General features: G+C 61.0%; 1 protein-coding gene across 1 annotated transcript in view; it reads left to right on the forward strand.

Moving 5' to 3' along the window:
- LOC111165477 (beta-galactosidase-1-like protein 2) overlaps nucleotides 1–17,347 on the forward strand; it is a 39,179-nt gene extending 21,832 nt beyond the window's left edge. Inside the window, exons 6-18 of the mRNA XM_089915847.1 lie at nucleotides 1,220–1,312; nucleotides 3,982–4,063; nucleotides 7,445–7,515; nucleotides 10,245–10,329; nucleotides 11,516–11,653; nucleotides 12,135–12,215; nucleotides 12,597–12,703; nucleotides 13,197–13,337; nucleotides 13,573–13,644; nucleotides 13,882–13,960; nucleotides 15,959–16,046; nucleotides 16,279–16,390; nucleotides 16,775–17,347. Of these exons, the coding sequence (XP_089771973.1) occupies nucleotides 1,220–1,312; nucleotides 3,982–4,063; nucleotides 7,445–7,515; nucleotides 10,245–10,329; nucleotides 11,516–11,653; nucleotides 12,135–12,215; nucleotides 12,597–12,703; nucleotides 13,197–13,337; nucleotides 13,573–13,644; nucleotides 13,882–13,960; nucleotides 15,959–16,046; nucleotides 16,279–16,390; nucleotides 16,775–17,122 (1,497 nt within the window). The 3' untranslated portion in view covers nucleotides 17,123–17,347. The remainder of the gene's footprint in view (nucleotides 1–1,219; nucleotides 1,313–3,981; nucleotides 4,064–7,444; nucleotides 7,516–10,244; nucleotides 10,330–11,515; nucleotides 11,654–12,134; nucleotides 12,216–12,596; nucleotides 12,704–13,196; nucleotides 13,338–13,572; nucleotides 13,645–13,881; nucleotides 13,961–15,958; nucleotides 16,047–16,278; nucleotides 16,391–16,774) is intronic.
- The last annotated feature ends 1,274 nt before the right edge of the window (nucleotides 17,348–18,621 follow it).

Here is an 18,621-nt window from a genome sequence, read left to right on the forward strand (position 1 = left end):
TTTCTTCTGCTTGTTCGAATCTGCTGTTGAACTCCTATGGTGAATTTTTCTATTTAGATAATGTACTTTTCAGCTCCAGAATTTCTGTATCGTTCTTTTTTAAAATCATTTCTGTCTCTTTATTGATATTCTGACTTTGTCCGTAAGTCCTTTTCCTGATTTCTGTCCATGTTTTTCTTTAGCTCTTTGAGCATATTTATGACAGCTGTTTTAAAGTCTTTGTCTAGTAAGTTAAGCACCTGTGTTTCTTTAGAGACTATTTCTAGCTTCTTTAGAGACTGTTTCTAGAGATTTATTTTGTTCCTTTGAATGAGCTACATTTTCCTGTTCCTTTGTATGCCTTGTGTTTTTTGGGTGAAAATTGGGCATTTATAAAAACAGTCCTCTCTCCCAGTGTTTGCTGTCTTCTGGGGACACCTTTACTATTTAGTGGGCTCCTGAGCCTTGAGATCAGCCTGGGGTGCAGGCTTAAGATCTTCTCAGATATTTTTTTGGCATATGTCCTGTCTGGCCTGTGTGTATGCTTTTCTTCCTTCCTCCCTCCCTCCCTCCCTCCCTCCCTCCCTCCCTTCCTTTGTAATCCTTTGCCCCCAGGCATCCATGGGTTTGTAGTCCCCCTGAAATGTGTACATGCTGTGACCCATCACTGCCTTCTGCAGTGTATCGTCTACAGATATTCCAGCCTGAGGTCCAAACTATGCCAACATTTTCTGTCTGACCTCCAAGTCAGATGAGACAGAAACTAGCCCCCTGGGGAGCCTACAGACAGCCCAGGACGTTGCAAACAAGTTCCATCTTGCTCCTTCTGTCCTCAGGGAGGGAACTGGAAATAGGGATGCGTCCTTTTGACTGCACCATGCTACGCCAGGGAGGGGGTGGGACAAAGGTGATCGAAACCATGGAATCTTCTACCATTTTGAACATGTCTTTTTCTTGATTGGGTATTCACTCATTTGCTTAAACATTTGACTTGTTTCCAGAGCTCCTATAAAGTTATTTCTGTCAGCGTGCAGTTGTTTGTTTGATGTTTCCATAGGGGAACGAGGGCCTGGCGCTTCCTACTCCCTGTCTTACTGACACCACTCAATTATATACCAAACCTTTTGAGACTTGCGCTTTCTAATGGGTTGTTTTGCTATAATTGGCAATAAGTGTGGTGACATTAGCTAGTACGGTTCCCACTGCACACTCAGCTTCTGATTGTTCTCTCTTTTCCCAGTACAAGCACGGAGGACCCATCATTGCTGTGCAGGTGGAGAATGAGTATGGTTCCTACAACAAAGACCCTGCCTACATGCCTTACGTCAAGAAGGTAAGAGTCAACTTGGGTCACCTCTTCGTGGGGTGTTCTGGGCTCTGGTGCAATGTGAGGGTCTGATGTCACCCAGGACCATTTATTAATTGGTGAATCTTTTCTCCAGACCTTTATTCCAACAGGGTCCTCACTTATTTGCCCTCTGTTGGCTGAGTTTAATGGGGATCACAGTGCACATGGGGCTGAGAGTAATGGAACTACCTTGATTGAGGGCGATGGCTGGAGGCCTTCCTGGAGGGGTGGGTTGCTCCTCTCACTCCAGCACCCAAAGCAGCGGCCCCACTGTCAGCTGCACATTGGCTTCATCTGGGGAATCGTTTAAACTCACTGTGCCCAGGCCATATGCCATGCCATTAACTAAGGGTCTTGGGGGTGGAGCTCAGACATCTGATTCCAGCGTGTGGGTGGCTGGGAGCCCCTGACTGTGTGTCAAAGCAGGGAGGGGCAGGCCCAGGGCAACACTTAGAAGAACAGGCTTCTGCTCAGAGGTGGTTCCTGTCACTTGGTGAATGAGACCTGGAATAAATTGCATTCATTTTTCTAAACCCTCACTTCCTCTTCTGTGCAGCTGGGCTAACGAGAGGATTTGCCTCTCCACATTGTGCGTGTAGTGAGGTTGCAGACGCAGTGCCGTTCCAGCATCCAGTGAGCAGTCAGTAAACAGGACCGTGATGTTATCAGCAACACCGGTGTTTTGCACTTGGAAGGGTCGACCCCTCTGTGAGGCGAGGAAGCTTTAAGTGGCCTCAGTGATTCCACTAATTTAATTAGGGCTGCTCCGGCCCCTGGTGTCCTGGGTGGCATCCCTTCTGCTGTCACAGGCAGAGTTGTGTCCCTCTGGAATTCCTTTAGTCCCTGCAGATGGCTTGTAGGTTCTTACCCACTCTCCCCTGCCCCCCACCCCCCCGCAGAAGCCCCCGTTGTAGGGGCAAGGCTGTCTCTGGGGAGGGTGGTGTTCCTGAAGCTGGATGGGGAGAGATCAGTCCTGACGGTCAGGCCCAGTCACACCCTGGCCTCCTCCTTGGGGTTGGCTGGAAGGAGCCCGGCCAGGGCTCAGGCCAGGAGGGCATCTACTGCCCCAGCACAGACCCCGAGACTCTCCTGGGCTGGGCTTCCCCAGCAGGTGCTCACTGAATCTCTGGGCTGCAGAGAAGGAAGCTGCCCTGCTGGGGATGGGGGCAGCCCCGCAGAGACCTCCCCTGCCCAGTCGTGACCCTGGTGTCTGGGAAGGGGTGCATGTGAGACAGGTGGACAAAGGGACGCCTCTGTGGTCACAGATGGACGGCCTGTCAGAGCTGCTCAGCAGAAGACTGCAGGGCTCCGGGTGGAGGGGCCGGGACCCCAGGCCAGCCCACCCCTCCCTGCGTTGGTCCTCGCTGCAGCCATGTGCCCGGTGAGTTGGGAGGGGCGCCTTGGAGGGTACGGATCACAGGATGAAACTGCAGCGGGAATGCGCGTGGTGCTGGGGCCGACCGGCGTCCTTCCCCGGGAGCGGCGGCCGTGGCTCAGGAGCAGTCGCCATCATCACTGAAGCCCCTGGGAGGATGTGCCCTGAGTCGTGTGCAGCTTCTTCGGGGCCCTGCAGATGTGGGACTGTCTGCGTAGGACGGCCACGGGCAGGGCACTTTGCCCGCTGAGGCTTAGGGTCTCCACGCGCACAGCAGAGGTGGGAGCGTCCTTGTCTTGGCCCTGTGGGGAAGCAGTGAGGTGGTCGGCACAGCCCAGCTCTGCCTGGCGGTGGCAGGTGCTCGGGGGCAGCGACTGTCCCTCGCGGTGCAGGCGGTCAGTCTGTGCCCCTAGGAGATGGACATTGTCAAGTTGTGTTCCCCCCACCCCCCAATGCCGTGCACAGGGGGGCCTGAGCAGGGTCTGCTGAGCATCGGCGATGGGCTGGCTGCTTCGATCCTGCACTGGCCTCCCCCGACTGAAGTCCTGAGAATGAAGCCCTCTCTGCTGCGTCCTCACGGCCTCCGGGCAGATGGGAGCCTTAGTCACTGCTCACTGCCTCACCTCTTTCCAAAGGAGTTTGGTTGAAATAAGCAGTCTTGTCATAATACCTGAGGAAGAAGTGTCGGGAAGGTGCCCTTGCTGGGGTTTCTGGTCCGCAGGCCTCAGGCCCCACGCGGAGCCCGACGGGGATGGACCGGCTCAGGTGCGCACCTGCCCGCCAGCTCTGGACGCTGCAGCCCTTGTCTCTGAGCCTCCTCACCCTGCAGTGAAATGTCAGGTGTGAGGCTGACCAGGACGGCCTGTGCAAGGCGCTCGCAGGGACGCCTGCGTGATGGTGATTGTTCCTGAGCCGCAGCTGCCGCTCCCGGGGAAGGACGCCGGTCGGCCCCAGCACCACGCGCATTCCCGCTGTGGTTTCCTCCTGTGATTTGCACCCTCCAAGGCGCCTCTCCCATCTCCCCGGGCGCGTGGCTGCAGCGAGGCCCAACACAGGGAGGGGTGGGCTGCCCTGGGGGTCCCGGCCCCTCCACCCGGAGCCCTTCAGTCTTCTGCCTGGTGGCCTTGCCGAGTGGCTCTGACAGGCCATCCATCCGGGACCAGCAGCCAGCTGCCCAGTGCCCCTCGGGCCTGACAGCCTGCCGCGTGGTGAGAGTTCAGCGTGTGATGTGGCAGGAGGTTTGAGGAACAACAGGTTGGCTCATCTCACTCCCCCACAGGCCTTGGAGGACCGGGGAATCGTGGAGCTGCTCTTGACCTCAGACAACAAGGACGGCCTGAGCAAGGGGATTGTGGACGGAGGTACCTGCCTGGAGGCTGTGTGCAGGGATGGGGACAGGGGACGGGACGGCAGCCTGGCCTGGCTGTGCTCCCTGGATGGCCTTAGCCACAAAGGAGTCTCTGATGCCTGTTCTCCTGCGTGCGTGGGGCTGGGCCCCAAAGCTCAGGGCCTCGGGGCTGGAGGGGCTGCGAGAGGTGGGCTTGCGTAGCCGAGTCGCTGAGCACCAGGGACGCTCAGGGCCCTGCAGGACACGGGGCAGCGGAGTGAGCATTGGACACGGTCCTACAAAGAGGGCCGGGCAGACCAAGTGCCGGGTGTCCCATGGGGACAGCTTGCTCAAGTCCTGCCCGGGGCTGCGCAGCCCACAGCGCCGGCCGGTCATCTGGGCGGCGGTGTCTGGGGGTGAGCGCGTGTCTCTTGTCCCGCGTCCCCGTGCCTCTGCTCCGCCTCTCTCCCTGTTGCTGTGGACTCCCCAACCTGGCACCGCTTCCAGGTCAGACGCCCCCACCTGGAGCGAAGCCCTTTCTCCTCCTGCCCTGCCCATGTCACCCGATTTCCCTGCTCTGGGTCCTTCCCGCCCGCACACGCCTGTGTAGCTGTTTCCTCCTGAGGAGCCCCCCGACCCGTTCCCCGCAGAGCTGTCTCTCTGTCCCCCCTTGTAACCACTCTCCCCGCATCCACGCTCACTGGCTCCCCGGCCCCTTTCCTGCTGTCTTAGGTCCTGTGATCATCTCTCCGCCGACACCACCCTTTGCAAGGTCACAGTGACCTCCACCTGACACATTTAAGTTGTCGTGCTCATCACCTCTGACCCGTCTGATGGGGCCTTTGGTCCCTTTTCTTCTCACTGGCGGTCTGGGGCACCGTTTCTCCGGCCTTGACCTCGGGCAGCTCGGGCAGCTCGCTCGGTCCTGTTCTCCTCCCGACAAGTTTCCCGTCGTGTCCACGCGGTGGCGCTGTGTCCCCGTGGCGGCTTCCAAGGCTCCCCGCGGTCCGCCTGTCGGGGTCAGGTCAGGGCCTGGGAGGGGCTGTGGGGCTTGAGTCCTGCGGGCGGGACCCTCTGGAGGCGGGAGCACGTTTTAGCCGCGGCGTCTGCAGAGGGGGCCTCCTGGGCTGCTGGTCCCCACGCCCCGTCCACCGCAGGCCCTGCCTCTCACCCCGACCCCGGCCCCTGCCCCAGGCCTGCCACCTGGATTGACTTTGTTCAATTAGTTAAAAATGTGATTACAGGAAGGCTTTCACAAGGTGTGAAAGTAAAACCTTATAGATGCTTATGAAGAAGCCTCGCCTGCCCAGGAGTGACCATTCTGAGCTGTAGGGTTCCCTCCTGGCTCTTCCTCCATGACTGTAAATACTACACACAGAGAGCTCTGTACTTAGGGACGTAAAACCCTTGTTCCGGTTGAGGGCTCAGGTCTCTCCTGCCACCCTTGCCCCACAGCTTTCCTGGGGCAGGCCCCCCCCTCACGCCCCCCGCCCTCCCCAGCCCTCATGGATGCGATGCTCGGGGCCTGCGTTTTGACACGTAAACGCGGGCGGGCGCTGCGACCGTTGTTCTGGACAGTGTGGTCGACTCGCTTCCAGTGTAGTTATCTCATTGGTTTAACTTTCCTTTTAAGTTCTTTTCTGTCCCTCCTTCTCCTTGTCTCTCTCTTAAACAAACACTTTACCAGCAGCTTCCAAACCCCCATCATGGTGTTTTCAGGCGCCTCTGTGTGTCGGATTCTGATCCAGTCCAATGGCACCGGCGCCCCACTGTCCCCAGCCTAATGGCAGCCTGGGTCCCCTGGAGTCCCACGTCCTGGGACGTTGAAGCTGTCGTCCTGTCGTTTTCTGCGATCTGCTGTCGCTGCCAGAGGACGAGCACGTCCTGTTGTGGGATTCGGGTTCAGGGTGTCTGAGGGACTCGCCCCTTCGCGGATCTGACCTGGACAGTGTGATGCTTGTGGTGGCCTCTCCCTGCTGTGCTGTCCTGTCTCTTCTCTGCTTTGCTTGTTTCCTTCTACCTTCTGGGTGACCGCCTCAACTTTCTTCCCCCAGTCCTTCTGTTTCCTGCATCACGTTCTTCGTGGATACATTTCTTTTCTCACAGTGTACTTGCCAGCAGCTGTGACCAGTGGTCCCCGCTGTGGGGAGCCAGGAGTGGGGCTGGGAGGGCTGTCTTTCGTGGGATTGACTCCGGAGGGGAGCCCTTTGGGCCGTCATGGCGGGTATCTGGGGGCAGGAAGGGGCAGGAACCGCCTCCTGAGCTGTCCTCATCCTGTAGGCCCTGGTGCCCGGGGCCGCCGCGCTTGGCTTTCCTGGGGGGGCCGGCCACGGGGCGGTGGGGAGGCTGGAGGGGGGCAGGAGGCAGGGTCCGCGGGAGGCCTTGGGCTGGGGTGGGTGGGTCACCTCCGCTCCCGAAGGCTGGTTACAGGCCCCCAGACCCTTTTCAAGCTCCCAAGGTGAACCGTGGCCTCTGCTGTGTCTCCCGCCCCGTTCGTTCTCCCTGTGGCCGCCACCTCCTTCACCTGTGTTCGCCGGGCTGTTGGGGGTGGGGGAGGGATGGGAGCAGGTGCGCTGGGCTCTGAGGTTTCTTCTGCCGGGTTGGTTCAGACCGGCCCCCTGTCTTCAGGGGTCTCCACTTTAGGTGAGGAGGGTCTGGATGCGGGGTACCCACATCGGGTGGGCCTGCTCCCGGCGCTGTGACCTTGGGGCAGGTTGTTTGGTCTCCTGGAGCCCCCGCTGCCGTTTGTTTGTCTCTAATCACTGGTGATTGGGGCTCGGGTCCGACAGGAGGGCGTCAGGGTGGCTGGGCGGCAGGCTGGTCCAGTGACCGTCCGCCTTCCTGGGTGCAGCAGAGCTCAGGCCCGGGCGTGCGAGACCCCCTGTCCAGGCACAGGAAGCAGGCGAGGAGCCTCAGAGCCAACTTCTGCTCCGGGCTCGGCCACGTCCATGGCCGTGGGCAACACATAGCACATCTTTCTCGGGCATACCTCTCCCTGGTGGAAAGCCATGGAAAATATTGCTGCGGTGGGACAGAAAACTAGCTCTCATCTGAGATGTAAAAGGGGAATCTTCACTTATATCATCACCCAGTGCCGGGGAGGTGCAAAGTAAAGATCAGACTCCGGGCTCCTGCAAGGAGTAATTAACAGAAATGCACACTCTGGTTGTAAAAATTCCATAAATCGAGCACAGAGGCTTAGCAAGTGGATCTCTGTGAGGTCTGTGCTGAGTGGTGGAATTTCCAAGATGAACCGGCTAAGTCTCCTAGTGTCAGAGGAACTAAACTCTGGTTGGAGGTGGAAGATGGTGTCAAGATTAATTTATTTGCAGGTGAGTTGAGAATGGTCAGGGGAATTCTGAGTCCTCCTGGCTTTTGGGTGATAGCTGTTCTCTCTTCTCCTTTCCATCTGCAGTGCTAGCCACCATCAACTCACAGCCACAAAACGAGCTGCAGTTTTTAACCACCTTTCTGCTGAGTGTCCAGGTGAGTCAGGAGGTGAGCTGAGCCGAGCCTGGGTGTCAGGAGCTTAGCTGGGCCAGGGGGCCCCTGGGCCCAGCCTTGCAGCTCTCAGCCCCCCTTCCCCCTGCACGGCCCATGCCGCACCCGTGTGGCCTGCCCCTGGCGACGGAAGCGGTGTGACGGTTGCTCTGAGGGGTCGCTGTGTCAGCTGGTGCTTGGAGGTGGTTTCCAGCCTCCTGAGAAGGGGCCCTTTCTGAAGCTGTAGGCGGGTGTGCTCACAGAGGCCTCTTGACTAGAGTTCTATGGACTCAGCTGGCCTCAGATGGGCTCAGTGTGGGCCCTGGGGATCAAGGGGAGAGACACGTCCCTGCCCTGTGTCTGACCTTCACTGGTCAGGCTGCTCTGGGCCCAGAAAGACTGCTGTCACCTGCCAGACAGGGGCCTGGTCCACCCAGGCCAGAGGAGAGAGGCGCGTCGGATGTATCTCAGCATCCATGGGGCTGGTGGGAACTTGCAGTGAAGTCCTGTTTTGTTGATTTCTCCTCTCCTCTAAGGGGAGAGAAGGTCCAGCTGAGGCAGCCCATTGGCAGCATGGAGGCCACCTTCACCCTGTGTTGTGTACGGGGCCTGGATGCCGCCCTGAGGCCTGTACCTGGCGGGGCTGTTGGAGGGTTCGCTCCCGCCACCCCGAGAATAGATGCCGGCGGGGGTGCTGGGGTGCCTCCCGTTCCAGCTACTCCTTTTTTAGAGCAGAGGTGGCGTCCAGAGGCTCGGCCGCAGGAGGCCCCCAGGGCAGTGTGAAGCCCCCAGGGCTGAGGGCCACCATGTGCTGCTTAGAGGGACGGGAGGGGGGTGCCCAGGAGGAAGCAGGATGGGGGGGCCCGGCGGGCTGCTCAGCAGACTGGGGGCGACAGCGTGCAGGTGGGTACAGGCCCAGCCCCCTCCCTCCTTCCCGTACCCTGTACCGTGCTTGCTGGGCGTGGGTCCGCGACCACAGGGTCTCTGCCCTCGGGGAGTTTGTGACCCACTTGGAAGAGACGTGTTAGGTACGTAGTTGCCCAGGATCTGAGTAGGGTCGTCCTTGATGTTGTCCAGGACAAGGACGGTGCTGTGACCCTCAGCTTATCTTCCCTCTTCTGTGAAGTGGGGATAGTGCTGGCACCTACTCGTAGGGCCGTATGAGGGTCAAAGGGATGATGTTTGGAGAGCCCCCAGAACACCCATGCTCCCCACGGGCGCCTGCAGAGTCGTCCGTGGAGAGGTGGCCCCAGGCTGGCTGGCCTGTCCATAGCGCCCGTGGCCACCGGCCTCTCTCCCGCTGCTCAGCTACGTGTTTTTCTCCAAGAAGGGGCCGTGGACTTGTCCCTGTTCAGATCAGAGGCCCCTGCAGATGGTCACTGGTGGCCCTGCTCCGCTTCACTCAGGGTGTGCGGCTGCGCCTTGCCGGCCCGGCCCGTGTCCAGTGACGGGAGCCTGGATGCGGGTGTCTCTGGGCGCTTCCCAGGGCCAGGCAGCGTGTGCTGAGGGCTCCAGGTGCCTCATCTCATGTGACTGTCCCAGTAGCCACGTGACTGGCCTCCGTGTAGCCGTTTTACAGTTGAGGACACAGACTCCAGGACAGTGTCCCCCGGCAGTGGCAGGTCAGGGCATGTAGCACAGTCGGTGCCGAGCCAGCCCTGAGCCACGGTGACCTGGGCCGTTTGGTGGACGGCTCAGCCCAGCCCTCAGGTGGCCCCCTCCTGGCACTGGAGGCTGCTGACCTGTGTGACGTAGTGACTCTCTTTAGTGACCCAAATGTGGTACGAGTGTCCCCTCAGGAGGTAGGCAGCCCTAAGAAAACCAAGCCCCGGGCCTTGCTAGAAAATTGTCGTGACTTATGTGGCCTCTCCCATGGCATGGTCGGGACCTTCTGCTCAACAGACCCTGAATCTGCCGCCCCCTGGGTGGGGCGGTAATGCTCTGTGTGCCTTGGCCCCGGACGCCAGGCCAACAGCCACAGGGGGTGCTCGGGGCGGGAGGAAGGCTCTGTGGCGCGGAAGCTACGGGGCCGCCGTCGGGGCAGCACCTCCCCTGCTGCTTCTGTGCACGTAGGCAGAGCGGAGCTGGGCCCGGGCATGGCCGCTGCGTCCTGGGGGCAGTCCTGTGCAGCCTCAGGGTGCCGAAGCAGTGTTAGACCTTCGAGCGTCCTGGCCGAGGCTGGGGGGCCGGGCTGCAGAGCCTGCACTGTGGTAGCTGGAACGCTCTCATGTTCTGGTCCAGTTTTGCATACTTCCGTTGAAACCAAGCTAGACCCGGGAGCGGGGCCGCTCCACAGCCCCCTGACTCCTCCGGCCAGAGGGACGCAGCATCTGAGGGTCTGTGTCCATGGTGTGGCTCTCAGAGATGGGGTTTCCCCGATAGAACATCCTCCTGCCCTGAAGAGGACACACGGGGCTTGATCAGCAAGCCGCTGTCAGGACTGCAGGTCAGGTGCTGCGTTCTTGAGAAAGCTCACCTCGGGCAGGTCCCCGGGTTCCCCACCAGCGCCGCATGCAGCATCAAAACCACATTAGGGCCCCGGGCCTGCCGTGCCCACTTTGGTAGCTCCATCCACCCCCTGCCACGTGGCGGCCGCACGTGGAGGACGAGCCAGTGCGGGTGCACTGGGGGCTCCCCTGTGCTCTGCTGGCAGCGGCCTCGAAGCCCAGGTGTGCAGCCAGGGAAGGGTTGGGAGGACAGAGGTGCCGGCTAACTTCTCACTTTGTGGTGCACAGGGCGTCCAGCCCAGGATGGTGATGGAGTGCTGGACGGGCTGGTTTGACTCGTGGGGCGGTCCCCACAGCATCCTGGATTCAGCAGGTGGGTGCTTGTGGGACCCCCGTCCAGCATGTGTGCTGGCCTCAGACGCAGGAATAAGCCCCAAATAAGGTGCTAATCCATGTGGATTAGCTGAGGGTGTGGGGCTCCGGGAGTCTCTGCGTGGACAGTCAGCCCTGAGCGTCCAGAGCTGTTTGTCTTGACAGGTGACAACGAGCGGTCAGACATGGCTTTGGGGTGTCTCTATAATTGCTCTGGAGTAATGCATGCCAATCGCAAACGTCTAGCCAATGCAGGACATGTGTAAAGGAGAAATAAAAACCCCGGAGCCCAGAGCAGACGTTTCGATGTGTGTAATGCGGGCACCCTCTGTCTCTCTGTCTGCCCTCCCGGGTGCACGTGCAGGTAGAGGTGTGGGCAGGTGAGGTGTGCCTGCTCCGCCTGCCTGTTCCAGTGAGATACGCGGAAGCCCAGCTGCCTACACTGTGAGGTGTGGATTCCACCCCTGTTCTAGAGAATGCAGAGAACCCCGTTGGGCTGGTGTCGTACCCACGATCTCTTATTGATGAGGACCTGGGTGCTTCCAGGGTCTGTGTTCACGGACCCCGTGCAGCGGGTGATCCTGCACGTCAGTTTGGCTCACCTGACATGTTTCCCTGCGATAAGTTGCTGGCGGTAGTCCTTCTTCCTCCACGCGGGTTTGATCTGTGTTAACTAAACTGCCCGCCAGGAATAGGACACCGCTCCCTCCCCTGTTACACGAGATGCCCATTCCCCTCAGATTCATCAACGCCAAGTGTTAAATGATGTCAGCGTTTGCTGTCTGATAGGTCCTTGTGTAGGTCTCATTTCTTTGACCAGTGCTGGCGTTTTAAACTCTGTATAGATATTTATTAACCATTCATGTTCCTCCTCTGCTGTTTCTGTCTGTGTCATGGGCTCATTTTCCAGTCCAGGTGGAGCGGGGAGGTGGTCAGAGCCGTGTCTCTAATTAGGTCTCGCTAACTGAGCCAGGTGGGCCTGAGCTGCAGCCCGTGTGAGGTGCAGAGTCGCCTGGGACTTGAAAGCAGCTGGAAGCCGGGCTCTGGGGCCGGGGTCCCATCCTCCCGCCATGGACTGTGGTTGGGTTTAGGGAGACCTAAGGACAGAGCTGTGAGGGGGACCCTGAGCGGGGACCGGGCTCACAGCGTCCCAGGCGCCAGCTCTCTGCACCCTTCTCCTCCCACAGAGGTTTTGAAAACCGTGTCGGCCATCATCAACGCTGGCTCATCCATCAACCTGTACATGTTCCACGGTGGCACCAACTTTGGCTTCATCAATGGAGCCGTGCACTTCCAGGACTACAAGTCCGATGTCACCAGCTACGGCAAGTACTCCCGACGTGGCGCCCCACGCCCGTGCCTGGGCTCTCGCGGGGCATCCCTCGGGGACAGTGGCTGGCACCTCTAATATGAAGGCAAGGTTTTGTCCGGACCGTCACTTTTCAGCTGCCAGGGCCATAGGCGACAAGCCAGCTGACGTGCCTGGGCCTTTGCATGCCAGCTGGGGAGGGGAGGCAGGCCAAGGCCGGGAGGGAAGGCCCTCAGGTGGGGGTAGCCCCTCCCCTCCTCAGAGCCTTGGGATGAGGTCACCCTGCCCCTTGCCTGGAATGTGGGGTCTGGGCAGTTTGGGGGCATTCGGTAGTGTCTAGCGCGTGTGGTATTTTGACTGACGGCTCACATCAAGTGTTCTGCCTCCCGAATTGCTGGGGAGAGGACCCTGCTGCCCCACCAGCTCCTCCTGTCTCTCTTTGCCTCCACAACGCTGTCCTGGGGGCTGAGGCCCGTGACACGGCTAGTGTCTTGCAGACTATGACGCGGTGCTGACCGAGGCCGGGGATTACACGGCCAAGTACACAGGGCTCCGGGAGTTCTTCGGCTCTGTCTCAGGTAGCTGCAGGCGCAGGCGCCGGCTGGCTGTTGCTCTGAGACCCCAGGAGACTTGCTTCTTCTGCCCCCAACCCCTCACCCCCCGCCTCAGCCCCAGGTGATGCGCGTGCAGGAACGAGGACAGGCAGGTCTGAGCGACTGTCCTCATCCGAGTTGGGGTCTTGCCGCTTCACTTTCTCCTAGGTGTCAAGGTTCCTGAGGATGTGAGCAAGCCCCTGCCTACCTGCCTCCTGGCCTCGTCTTCTTGGCGGGGTCTCGGTGGGCTGGGAGGGGCCTGTTCTGCTGGGCTGGGGCAGGAGCTGGGGCCGGGGGGGGGGCGCTGGAGGCACAATGACTGTTGGGGTCCTTTGGGGACGGCTCTGCAGTCTGCTTGTGTTGCAGGGGCCCCGCTTCCTGCCCCACCTGACCTTCTTCCCAAGACGGCGTATGAGCCAGTGATGCCAGCTTTATACCTGTCCCTGTGGGACGCCCTGCCCTACCTGGAGGAGGTGCGTGCTGCTGGCGGGACGGGCTGGCCCAGAGGAAGCGCCACCGCCTTGGGCTCCACTCCCCAACCTTGGAGCTCAGAGGAAAGAGGACAAACGCACATGGGGGAGAAGCAGGAGGGACGAAGGGAACCAGAGGAGGAGCTGGTAGCACAGCGGGCAATAGGCAGAGAGGAGGGAGGAGGCCGGGCACATTCCCCAGCGCCAGCTTAGAGATGACGCTGGTCACAAAGCGCCGAGGCCACCGTGCGTAGCCTGCCTTCTGTCCTTATCACGTGCCCTCCGTCGCTGTCCCCGAGAGCCTGGAGAGCCTTGCAGACTGTGACGAGAAACCAAAATCAGGATTGTGGAGCTTGATTGTGTAATAGAAGTCAAATAGAGAAAACGTTCCATCCCCGCGTGCTGACCCCCATAGGGGCTGCCGGCCCCCGCGCCCCCAGAAGGCGAGGCCGCCTCTCTGTGCTGAGCCTCTGCCTCCCGTCTCGTGTCTGTGCAGCCGGTCACCTCGGAGAAGCCGGTCAACATGGAGAACCTCCCGATAAATGGGGGAAACGGGCAGTCTTTTGGGTACATGCTGTACGAGACCACTATCACCTCTTCTGGCATCCTCAGTGCCTATGTGCGGGACCGGGGACAGGTAGGGGCGACCCTCTGAACTGCCGTGACCCACCGCACACCAGACCCCTCCCCTGAGGCTCTCACGTGCAGCACCCGTGTGCGGAGATGGCCCATCCCCGCCGGCCGTGCTGCCCACTGGAACCTGGGGCCTTCGTTTCCCCCTGGCCCCTGTGCCATCACCTCTGAGTGCTCGGCAGGGACCCCCACGCCTCCCCCCTGCTGACACGGGGGGGTCTTGTCTGCTCCTCTGGCAGGTGTTTGTGAACACGGTCTCCATAGGGTTCCTGGACTATAAGAGGGAGAAGGTTGTCATCCCCTCGATCCAGGTTTGTCCCCGGGGTTGGGAGGCTGGTGCCAGGCGCCTCCTGGGCAGGTGTGGCGGGAGGCCTGGAGGGAGGCCTGGACGAGGGGGCTGCTCAGCCACAGAGCTGGGGGTGGGCATGGCTTTCTGATGAGCAGGGACCCCCATCCCGTCCTCAGAGTTTAGGGAGGACTGGGGCTCCACAGCTGTGACCCAGTGGTTGGGAATCGGGCTTCGTCAGTGCCCTCTGTGCTCCCAGCAGGGGTTCACGATGCTAAGGATCTTGGTGGAGAATCGCGGGCGAGTCAACTACGGGACTAATATTGATGATCAGCGCAAAGGTGGGTCACAGCACATGCGTGGCTGTCCCTTCTCCACAGCAGCACCTGCAGGTCATGGAGGCTGATACCATAGATGGGGTGGGCCATGGGGGCCCATCGTGGGGAGGTGGGTCCCGGAGGCCACTGGACGGAGGTGGAGTCATGGAGGCCACCAGAGGGAGGTGGGTCCCGGAGGCCACTGGATGGAGGTGGGGTCATGGAGGCCACTGGATGGAGGTGGGGTCATGGAGGCCACTGGATGGAGGTGGCGTCATGGAGGCCACTGGAGAGAGGTGGGGTCGTGGAGACCCCTTAGAGGGAGGTGGGTCCTGGAGGCCACTGGAGGGAGGTGGGTCATGGAGGCCCCTTGGAGGGAGGTGGGTCCCGGAGGCCAGTGGACGGAGGTGGGGTCATGGAGGCCACTGGATGGAGGTGGGGTCATGGAGGCCACTGGACGGATGTGGGGTCATGGAGGCCCCTGGAGGGAGGTGGGTCATGGAGGCCCCTTGGAGGGAGGTGGGTCCCGGAGGCCCCTTGGAGGGAGGTGGTGTAGGACCCGTGCCTTCTTTGTTCTTCACACTGACTTTCTTTTTTTTTTTTTTTTTTTGCGGTACGCAGGCCTCTCACTGTTGTGGCCTCTCCCGCTGCAGAGCACAGGCTCCAGACGCGCAGGCTCCGCGGCCATGGCACGGCATGTGGGATCTTCCTGGACCGGGGCACGAACCCCTGTCTCCTGCATCGGCAGGTGGACTCCCAACCACTACGCCACCAGGGAAGCCCCACACTGACTTTCTTTTTGATCCACCTTGGAAACCTCTGGGTGACCTCCTTTGTGGTGGGGAGGAGGGTACAGGAGGTATGTGAACAGCATGCTCTTGGTGGCCCTCCCCGCGGGAATATCCCACCGGGCTCTCTAAACCTCTGCTTGAACTTGCCTCTTTCTCATCATTTATCAAAATGTGGGTGGTTTTATGTAAGTTAGGAAATAGGACCTCGGACAATAAATCCTACCTGGAGCAAGCCTGGTGGCCTCCTAGCTCTCGTGGCTGTTTGCTTTTGTCACCTCGGGGAAGTGATGTGGCCCAGCCCTGGGGACTTCCTGTGTCCTGGGGATGTGCCCCTCCAGAAGGGCCTCGGTGTGCTTCCCCTCCCCTCCGCTCCCCGCCCCGAAAGCCCCCCGGGTTCCTCCCTAGGTCTCAGCTTCTTCCCTAAGGAGCTCGTGGTGCTGGCCGCCCTCACTTTCTCTGTTCTCCTGGGGGCAGAGAGCATGGCAGCCTGCCCAGTCGCAGGCCCTGCTGGGGGTGCGCAGTCCTGTCCTCTGGAAGGGTTCAGTGTTCACAAGTCACAGACCTCCTGTCCAGAGCCGTGTGCACCCCCTACACCTGCACCTGCAGTTCAGGAGGGTCTGCAGCCCTCTGAACACCCCCAGCCTGTCTGGGTTCCCAATCTGGCGACTCAGCCGCTCTGTGACTGAGAGGATGCAGGACACCCAGTGGGTCCCAGCCCGAGGTGCTGGGAAGTCACCATTCAAGTGTGTGCAGTCCTGGCCACGGTGCTGTCTGTTCACAATTTAAGTACTTGGAAAAAACCCTTTAATGCTGGCTTGTGTAGAAGATTTCTGGCTGAGTTACTAGGTCTGTTTCGTCTGGGACTCCACTGAACAGACCTCGAAGCTAGGCTGGAGCCACTGTGGCCTCTTGGAGGCCTCCTTTCATGGCGTTGGAATTCTCAGCCCCCAAAAGGGAGCGGCCCCCTCCCAGGGGCCGGAGGCCGACACTGCCCTCGGGAGCCTCCTTCCCTGCACACTAGGGCCTGGCAGGCGCTGCTGTCACTTGCGCTCATGGCTTTGGGGCTGCAGGGAAAGGTTTTATGCGTGCAAAGAGCCCCCTAGGGTTGCTGGCCCTTCAGCAGGAGTCCTTTGTTGAACTTTCCAGAAACATTCTGTGTATGTGCCCAGCCGGCGGGTCAGCCGTCCCCCCACCGTCGGCCTCGCTCAGTGTCTCTGCCTCGTCCCCACAGGTTTAATTGGAAATATCTATCTGAATGATTCTCCCCTGAAAAAGTTCAAAATCTACAGCCTGGATATGAAGAAGAGCTTCTTTCAGAGGCGGGTCCTGCCCTGCACAGCGTGGGAGCAGCTGGACGGCCTGCAGGAGAGCCAGGAGGCCCGAGGCTGCCCCAGGCTTGGTGCCCGCGCCGCACCCCTCCGCCACGGCCTGAGAACCGGAGCCCGAGCGCTCCCCTGCTCCTCCCCCCGGCTGCCACTGCTGTGCCGGCTCACAGGGCGGGGAGGACCTGAGAAGGCGCCCCCCATCCCTCATCTTCTGTCCTGCCCACAGGTTCCACGCAGACAAGTGGAACCCTGTCCCTGACATGCCCGTGTTCCCTGCTTTCTTCTCGGGGCCGCTGTTCGTCTCCCTCTCCCCCTGTGACACCTTTGTGAAGCTGGAGGTTGGTAGCTCCGCCTGCCAGGTGCTCTGGGCTCCGCTCCTTGGGCCCACAGCCTGGTGCTTGGCCTCCTGGAGCCCCCCTACCACGTGTGCCCGGAGGGTCTCCGTCGTGGCCTCCCTGGGTGGGGGTGGGGTCAGAGCAGAGGCACCACCTGGTGGGCTTCTCAGGTCCGGGCTCCGGTGGTCCGGGTGCCCTGCCGGGGCTCAGCGCTAGAGGGAACGGGCTCTGGCGCTCCCCTCCCGGTACCGAGCGGCTGTTGGGACGAGTCTGGTCCCTGGGAAGCTGAGAGGAGAGCTCAGGGCCTGTGTGCGCCTCTGCCTCCCGTGTGACTCTACGTTCGGTGGTTTATGTGGTCAACTAACACCTCCCCTCCTCTGCTTAAAGGGCTGGGAGAAGGGGGTTGTATTCATCAACGGCCAAAACCTTGGACGCTACTGGAACATCGGGCCCCAGGAGACCCTCTACCTCCCAGGTGCCTGGTTGGACCAAGGCCTCAACCAGGTGGGAGCACTTTTCCTGGGACCCCTTCTCATCCCTGCCCTCCCTGTCTCACGGTGTTTCTCCGCGGGCCCTTGGCGGGCAGGAGAGGACAGAAGTTCTGACGGGCCCGATCTGGCTCCGAGACAGACTGGCCGTGTCCCCCAGGTCATTGTCTTCGAGGAGAAGATGGCGGGTCCGGTGATACAGTTCACGGAAACGCCCTACCTGGGCCGGCACCAGTACCTGAACTGAGCAGCCCCCAGGCCTCCTGGCAGGGCAACAGCAGGCCTTTCGGCCCACGGCTGCAGTCCAGACCCTCCCCTGCACAACCGGAGAAGCGGGTTGGGGGCGAGGGAGGGCCCCTCCCCGAAGAGCTTCCCGGCTCTGTGGCTGCTGCCGTCTGCCTTCGCTGCTCCCACGGGCGGGATGGGGGTTCTGGCTGGGACTGTCCCCCGTGGGGGTGAGTGGGGCACAGCTCCTGGACAGTCTGCTCTGAGTGTCCCCGTGGGCCCTGTTTCTGAGCTGGGGGGCACGTCACCATTTGTGGAGGGTGGGGGCACCTGGGCCAGCCTTCTCCGCCATGCAGGGAGGAAGTCGGTGTGGTGGAGGGACCCCGGCCCCCTTCCACCCCACTCGGATCGCCTCTGACGGTCAGGAACGCTGAGCCTTACCTCCCAAGACAGCGTGTTTCCCTCTCATTCCGCAAGGGGCAGTGCCAGCCCAGGAGGAGAGGCAGCTGCTCCGGAGGGTCCAGGAGGCTGCAGGCAGAAGGTGCGGTCGCAGGGGCCTGGGCAGGAGTATTGGGGTCCCGGGGCCCCCACCCTGGGCCAGGCGGCGAGGGAGGGGCAGCCTTCCTTTCAGTTGTCCGTCCAGACCCCGGACAAGCCCCCACGGGATGAGTCCCGTGTTAAGGCTCAGGTTCGCTGCCTTGAATTGTGGTAAAGCCACAGAGTTGCATCTCATCCTCCTTGGTGGTGTTTCTCTGACCCCGCTTGTGCCGGCCGGGCACACGCTAGCCTGGCCGTCGCCATACCGAGAAGACTCGGCTGTTGCGGTGTGGTGGGCAGGGTGGGGCCGTGTTGGGTGGCCAGGAGCGGCACGTGCGCTGGCCACAGTACTGAGTATGCCTCCCCAGCGACGTCTGGATCCTCCTGCCACAAACGGACGATCTCCATTCATAGTCCAAGTGGAAGAGCGGATTCCTCCGGGAGTGGGGACCGGGTGGGGAACAGCAAGCTGAGAGCCTCCCAGCAGCGCCCTCCTCCCCACGGCCGGGAGCCCATGCTTGGCTTAGGAGGGGTCTGCATGGGGGCAGTGGTGCGCAGCCCCTGGGCCCAAACAGTGGAGCTGGGTCAAGGGCAGACGGTCACAGGGGGCTGGGCCCAAGGCTCCCGCTGGGGGCAGAGAAGTAGGGCTTATTGAAGCTAACCTGGTGGATCATGGCTGGGGGTCCCAGTCCCTGATCTCGTCCAAACTCACCAGCTCTTCCTGTGCCGCCTTGAACGGGGAGCCTGGGGCTGGGCGGAGAGAGCGGGCTCTGTGGACGGGGCCAGCCTGGGCGCTGAGCCACCCTGCCTGACTTATGCCGCGTCCCATGAAGCGCGTGGGGGGCTTCCGCTGGGGAGAGTGCACGGAGCTGGGGTTTGGAAGACTCAGGGTGACGCCATCTGTGTGATGAAGAGTCCCCTGGCATTGCTTTTCCGCACCCACCAGCTCGCAGACGCGCGGCCCTTCCTGGGTGAGGTCCCTGG

The sequence above is a fragment of the Delphinapterus leucas genome, chromosome 7 (genome assembly GCF_059928025.1).
Source record: "Delphinapterus leucas isolate spDelLeu-1000000601 "Yukka" chromosome 7, BTC_Dleu_Yukka2, whole genome shotgun sequence".
NCBI classification, from domain to species: Eukaryota; Metazoa; Chordata; class Mammalia; order Artiodactyla; family Monodontidae; genus Delphinapterus; species Delphinapterus leucas.